This window comes from Perca flavescens, chromosome 3, assembly GCF_004354835.1.
Source record: "Perca flavescens isolate YP-PL-M2 chromosome 3, PFLA_1.0, whole genome shotgun sequence".
In the NCBI taxonomy this organism is placed as follows: Eukaryota; Metazoa; Chordata; class Actinopteri; order Perciformes; family Percidae; genus Perca; species Perca flavescens.
In genome coordinates, this window is record NC_041333.1 from 42,519,656 (window position 1) to 42,527,155 (window position 7,500).

At 35.8% G+C, this 7,500-nt stretch overlaps 1 protein-coding gene across 2 annotated transcripts in view; it reads left to right on the top strand.

Annotated features, from left to right (window-relative positions):
* Nucleotides 1–2,676, top strand: part of ap2m1b (adaptor related protein complex 2 subunit mu 1b) — a 26,493-nt gene extending 23,817 nt beyond the window's left edge. For both annotated transcript variants that reach the window (XM_028573019.1, XM_028573020.1), the window contains exon 12: nt 2,309–2,676. In XM_028573019.1, coding sequence (XP_028428820.1) covers nt 2,309–2,443 — 135 coding nt within the window. In that variant the 3' untranslated portion in view covers nt 2,444–2,676. The remainder of the gene's footprint in view (nt 1–2,308) is intronic.
* The last annotated feature ends 4,824 nt before the right edge of the window (nt 2,677–7,500 follow it).

Sequence of the window (7,500 nt, forward strand, 5' to 3'; positions counted from 1 at the left end):
GGACTAAAGAAATCTTAGTCGACTAAGACCAAAACTACTGATTAGTCGACTAATCGACTAAGAGGTGGCAGCTCTAATATAGTGTTTAGTAACTCCTAAATAATGTAGATTACTCACTGATTACTAGTTGCCACCCATTTCACAAGAGCTGTAGTCCTTATTTTGGATTTCGTTTCCTCCACGGGTCGGCAAGTAGCACTCTCCAAAATAGTGCTTTGCCTAGGGTGGTCTAGATTTAGATTAGATTTAGATCTAGGCTAACAGTCCTAGTTTACGGACTCTATTTACTTTTTATGTCATGATATAGGTCTTAACTTTCATTCATAATGGTCTTAAGTCTTAAAAGGGTCTTACATTTCATTCATAAAGGTCTTAAAAAGGTATTAACTTTCATTCATAATGGTCTTAAGTCTGAAAAGGGTCTTAAATGTCATTCATAAAGGTCTTAAAAAGGTCTTAACTTTCATTCATAATGGTCTTAAGTCTGAAAAGGGTCTTAAATGTCATTCATAAAGGTCTTAAAAAGGTCTTAACTTTCATTCATAATGGTCTTAAGTCTTTAAAAGGATCTTAAATTTCATTCATAAAGGTCTTAAAAAGGTCTTAACTTTCATTCATAATGGTCTTAAGTCTTTAAAAGGATCTTAAATTTCATTCATAAAGGTCTTAAAAAGGTCTTAACTTTCATTCATAATGGTCTTAAGTCTTAAAAGGGTCTTACATTTCATTCATGAAGGTCTTAAAAAGGTGTTAAATTTCATTCATAATGGTCTTAAGTCTTAAAAAGGTCTTACATTTCTTTTATAATGGTCTTAAAAAGGTGTTAAATTTCATTCATAATGGTCTTAAGTCTTAAAAAGGTCTTAAATTTCATTCATAATGGTCTTAAGTCTTAAAAGGGTCTTACATTTCATTCATAAAGGTCTTAAAAAGGTCTTAACTTTCATTCATAATGGTCTTAAGTCTTAGAAGGGTCTTAAATTTCATTCATAAAGGTCTTAACTTTCATTCATAATGGTTTTAAGTCTGAAAAGGGTCTTAAATGTCATTCATAAAGGTCTTAAAAAGGTCTTAACTTTCATTCATAATGGTCTTAAGTCTTTAAAAGGATCTTAAATTTCATTCATAAAGGTCTTAAAAAGGTCTTAACTTTCATTCATAATGGTCTTAAGTCTTTAAAAGGATCTTAAATTTCATTCATAAAGGTCTTAAAAAGGTCTTAACTTTCATTCATAATGGTCTTAAGTCTTATAAGGGTCTTAAATTTCATTCATAAAGGTCTTAAAAAGGTCTTAACTTTCATTCATAATGGTCTTAAGTCTTATAAGGGTCTTAAATTTCATTCATAATGGTCTTAAGTCTTGAAAAGGTCTTACATTTCTTTCAAAATGGTCTTAAAAAGGTCTTAAATTTCATTCATAATGGTCTTAAGTCTTAAAAAGGTCTTACATTTCTTTTATAATGGTCTTAAAAAGGTGTTAAATTTCATTCATAATGGTCTTAAGTCTTAAAAAGGTCTTAAATTTCATTCATAATGGTCTTAAGTCTTAAAAGGGATATTACATTTCATTCATAAAGGTCTTAAATTTCATTCATAATGGTCTTAAGTCTTAAAAAGGTCTTACATTTCTTTTATAATGGTCTTAAAAAGGTCTTAAATTTCATTCATAATGGTCTTAAGTCTTAAAAGGGTCTTACATTTCATTCATAATGGTCTTAAGTCTTAAAAAGGTCTTACATTTCTTTTATAATGGTCTTAAAAAGGTCTTAAATTTCATTCATAATGGTCTTAAGTCTTAAAAAGGTCTTACATTTCTTTTATAATGGTCTTAAAAAGGTCTTAAATTTCATTCATAATGGTCTTAAGTCTTAAAAAGGTCTTACATTTCATTCATAATGGTCTTAAAAAGGTCTTAAATTTCATTCATAATGGTCTTAAGTCTTAAAAGGGTCTTACATTTCATTCATAAAGGTCTTAAATTTCATTCATAATGGTCTTAAGTGTTAAAATGGTCTTAAATTTCATTCATAATGGTCTTAAGTCTTAAAAAGGTCTTACATTTCTTTCATAATGGTCTTAAAAAGGTCTTAAATTTCATTCATAATGGTCTTAAGTCTTAAAAGGGTCTTACATTTCATTCATAAAGGTCTTAAATTTCATTCATAATGGTCTTAAGTCTTAAAAAGGTCTTACATTTCATTCATAATGGTCTTAAGTCTTAAAAAGGTCTTACATTTCATTCATAATGGCTTTGACTTGGTGAAACCTGCAGAAGCCCTGATAATTACCCCCTATCTGCCCCCCCAGGTGCCCTTTGCCCCGTCGGGTCTGAAGGTCCGGTACCTGAAGGTGTTCGAGCCCAAACTGAACTACAGCGACCACGACGTCATCAAATGGGTCCGCTACATCGGGCGCAGCGGCATCTACGAGACCCGCTGCTGACCGCCGCCGGGGCTGCTGGGAAAACCCCGTGATGACATCATCATCGCTGTTGTTATTGCTGTTGTGTGTGTGTGATGTGTCGTCGTGCTACATAGAAACTTTATGAAAGGTTACATTTCAGGGTTTTTTTCAAGCTTTCAATCCTGTTTGTGTCTGACTACATTATGGGATGGATCCCTACAGAGATAGACCTTTTAGTTAAAGAGTAAGATCCTTTTAGTTTAACATGAAACCCCCCGAAATCACCATCACCAAACTACACCAGACTCCATGTAAATAATCAGGACTTTTAGCGTGTATAGAGCCAGCATATCTCTACCAGACTCCATGTTAATAATCAGGACTTTTAGCGTGTATAGAGCCAGCATATCTCCACCAGACTACATGTTAATAATCAGGACTTTTAGCATTGTAAAACACACTTCATTCAAAGTGGACAGAAACTAAATAAAACTACCAAAAGCCGTCTTGGTTCATCTTTCCACTGTTCCAACAATCACATGAATTAAGGGTTTATTTCAACCAAACCAGAGTGGTTTGGTTGAAATAAACCCTTAATTCACCCATTTACATGTGGAGATATGCTGGCTCTATACACGCTAAAAGTCCTGATTATTTACATGGAGTCTGGTGGAGATATGCTGGCTCTATACACGCTAAAAGTCCTGATTATTTACATGGAGTCTGGTGGAGATATGCTGGCTCTATACACGCTAAAAAGTCCTGATTATTTACATGGAGTCTGGTGGAGATATGCTGGCTCTATACACGCTAAAAGTCCTGATTATTTACATGGAGTCTGGTGGAGATATGCTGGCTCTATACACGCTAAAAGTCCTGATTATTTACATGGAGTCTGGTGGAGTTATGCTGGCACACAAACATGGAGACATAGATTTGAAAGGTTGAAAAAAAACAACGAAATGACTCTTTAAAAACTGAGCTCTGATCAGCCAATCACATTCCAGAACACAGCTGAGCTCACAGCGAGCTGTGGCATCCCAGTAGTTGTTGTTGTGATTAAAAACAGGATCCTACACTTCCCATAATGCACCTCGATATAGTCTTACATTATACCTACATGCCTGTGACCCCTGTGGTTACCCAGCATGCTTTGCATTCAGTGTTTGTTGATTTGTCTGAACTCATCTCTGAATTTATTTTTTTATTTTTTACAGTTTTGTGTGTGTGTGTGTGTGAGAGAGAGAGAGCGTGTGCGTGTGTGTGCACGTGTCTGTGTGTCTGTGTGTGTGTGTGTGTGTGTGTGTGTGTGTGTGTCATTCTTTGCCAGCATATCTTCTGTTTTCTCAATAAATCTGTGCAATTGATTGGCTGATTGTGTTCTATTTGTCGTTCAAATCAAACTTTATTTAAAACAGCTTGTGCTCTACAGGAGATAACAAAAAACTTATTTTAAAGAATAAAAAAAATCATAAAAAATACAAATGAAGGTGAAATATTAAAACTCATAAAAGCATTAAAAATTATTTCAAAATAAAAGCCATAAATCTGTCATTTAAACATGACCTCACTGTATAAATCACAAACATACACAAAGTTCAAACAGACACACACGTGTGCACATACACACAACAGACACACAAAAAGATACACACAAAATATCGATCATAAAGCAGGGTGTGGGGGGGCGATCAATCGGGATAAAGGAAGAGCTGTTACTATTCAGACAGGACGACTCAGAGGTCTGGGAACATGCTGACTCGCTGTGTGTGTGTGTGTGTATATGTGTGTCTGCGAGTGTCTCTGTGTGTGTGTGTCTCTCTGTGTGTGTGTCTGTGTGTTTGTGTCTCTGTGTGTGTCTGTGTCTGTGCGTGTCTCTCTCTGTGTCTCTGTGTGTGTGTGTGTGTGTGTGTGTCTCTGAGTGTGTGTGTCTGTCTGAGTGTGTCTCTGAGTGTGTGTGTGTGTGTGTGTGTGTGTGTGTGACTGTGTGTGTCTCTGTCTGTGTGTGTGTGTGTGTGTGTCTCTGAGTGTGTGTGTCTCTGAGTGTGTGTGTGTGTGTCTCTGAGTGTGTGTGTGTGTGTCTCTGAGTGTGTGTGTCTCTGTGTGTGTGTGTGTGTGTCTGTGTGTGTGTGTGTGTGTGTCTCTGTGTGTGTGTGTGTGTGTGACTGTGTGTGTGTCTCTGAGTGTGTGATGGACAGGTGAATGGACAGAGGTGTAATTAAATCCTCGTCCTTCAGCTCCGGCTGAAGTCCGTCTCCGTCTCTCTGGGCGACTCGATGCGTCTGGCCGGCTGCCAGGAGCAACCCTGATGCATGATGGGATATCTGCAGGTTCTACAGTTGTCACGAAGGGTCAAGTTTGCCTAAGAGACCTAAATAGTCTCCTGTGTCCGGTTTCTGCTGTTGAAGAAAGTGGCAGAAAGAAGCATCACCTGCCTGAGGGTCTCACTCTGGACTCAGCAGTATTTAACCCTCCTAACAAAACACAGGGGTCCAATCTGACCCATTTTCAACAAAGTTTCTATATCACAAATTTGGGTTTCAACCAAATTGTTAAAAAAAAAAAAACGCTCTTCACAAGTAAAATAAATTCAAAATAAGTTCACTACTTTGATTGAATTTGTAGTTTTATTCAATTTTATAGCATTTGAAAAAGAAATTCAATGAAAGAACGTTGAAAAAAGTGACAAAAATGTTTTTCACAGATTCACAAAAATACCAAAAAGTGCAGAAAGCTAAATGTACAAAAACATTGAAGGGAAGAGCAACAAAAGTGTTGAAAAATAAAGTTGTAATTTAACATGTGGATCCTGCTTCATGTAGTCCTACTGGAACACAGGGTCACCTTCAGCTAGTACGACAGAAAGGGAGTTTCACAAGGCTTATACTGCACCTTTCATCTGTCCACTGAAATATTTCCATAGTTATATTTTAAGTTTATATAAAAATATTCCGACTGATCTCATGAAGTGGTCAATTCATGTGCTGTTTTTGCGTGTTATCAAGACGCATTATCGCTTTTTGGCGTGTTTATCAATGCCGTTCAGCCGCCATTGACCTCCATTAAGTGTGTTGGAGCTACATTAGTTTGTTGTCAGTATTGGTAATTTGTTTATTATTATGATTTTGTTTATATTAGTAATATATTTGGTGATATTCTTTAGTTTGTTTAGTTAATTGGGTTTTATGTATATGTTTAGTCTTTATTTATGGTTAGTTTAATAGTTTAATTTGTAGGGCCGTCTACAAATTACTACACCGAAAAGAGATGCAACAAAAATATTTATTAATTTAATGATTAAATAAGGTAATGTCTCCAAACTTACTTCAATTATTACTTGTCTCCTGCTAGTTATACTACAGCACTTACTTTAAAAAAATAAGTTAAATTAATAAATATTTTTGTTGCATCTCTTTTCGGTGTAGTAATTTGTAGACGGCCCTAATAATATATAAGCACTCGTCTCACAGCAGCAACAGCAGCAGAGAGCAGAAGCCAGCCGGCAAGTGTTCATGAACTTCTGGTGTACTTACAAACTTTACAATCCATCATTTTATGAGTACATAACCTATTTGTACTACTGTAGACGTTTGGTATTATTTCGGGCATTATTAGTGGGGTCATTTACCAGATACAAACGTGGGTCCATTAGCCCCTGCGCTAATAAGCTATTCAGCGGCTAACGCTACTGTACGCTAACTCTCCCAATGTTCGACCCAGGTGGAAAAAGCTTCTGGGGGGGTGTTTGGCTCGAGGTCATGGTGCAAAGGACCCTAGGGTGAAATTACTCCCAACCATCACTTTAAGAGGCCCCGGAGGTTTGGCCTACTATGTACCCTGCCTACAATTTTAAGCAAGAAAAAAAAAAAAAATATAGTTTTCATACAGACTTTTGTTTACATTATATATTCTAGTGTATTATTATAATTTGTTGAACATGTGAAAATATTTCTTTTTCCCTCAACCTCAAACCAGATAAAGACTAACAGCGTAGACATACACACGGAAAGCTCAAACTCTAGTCATGATGCCATGTTGGATTATCCCACTTTCTCTGTAGCGTTAGGTTACTTAGGTTTACTTATTATATATTCAGTACGTTAAAATACACCCTAGACGTGACCGAGGTTGGACCAGATGGGCTGGTAGGACGGGTTCCACCAATCCCCATCATCGCTGACAGACATGCAGGAGTCATTGCTGTCTTATTAGTAGGGCTGTGTTCGATTGAAGAAATCCTTAATGGACTAACACTCATTCAACTGTATCGACTGATCGATAAGTTGATTTAATCGACAGATCTGTAAATCTGAGTTTCACCACTAAGAGTCGTGCTAAAAGCACCACTTTAATTCTGGTGTTTACCAGAGATGTGCTCGTACGTTTGTTGGAAAATAAGTCATTCAAGGCAAGGCAACTTTATTTGTAGAGCACATTTCAGCAACAGGGCAATTCAGAGTGCTTTACATAAAACATTAAAGAGCAGTTAGAAAACAATTAAAAAACAATTTGAAAACATTAATAAACAAATTAAAACAAGAATAAAATTGATAGTGCAGTATAAGAGTAAAGTATTAAAGTTAATAAAATAGATTATTTAAAGAAAAGCAACATCAAAAAGATAGGTCTTTAGCTTAGATTTAAAAGAACAGAGTTGCCACGAGACTTACTGTCACACAGTAGAGGAATTACCGTATAGTACAGGAGAAGCTCACAGGCAGTTTGGACTTCCATTAGCTGTTTAGGTTTAATTACTAATGTTAACTAGCATGTTAGTGATCAGTAATTACTAATGTTAACTAGCATGTTAGTGATCAGTAATTACTAAATGTTAATGTTAACTAGTATGTTAGTGATCAGTAATTACTAATGTTAACTAGCATGTTAGTGATCAGTAATTACTAATGTTAACTAGCATGTTAGTGATCAGTAATTACTAATGTTAAACTAGCATGTTAGTGATCAGTAATTACTAATGTTAACTAGCATGTTAGTGATCAGTAATTACTAATGTTAACTAGCATGTTAGTAATCAGTAATTACTAATGTTAACTAGCATGTTAGTGATCAATAAGATCAGACCAGAGACACGGGGT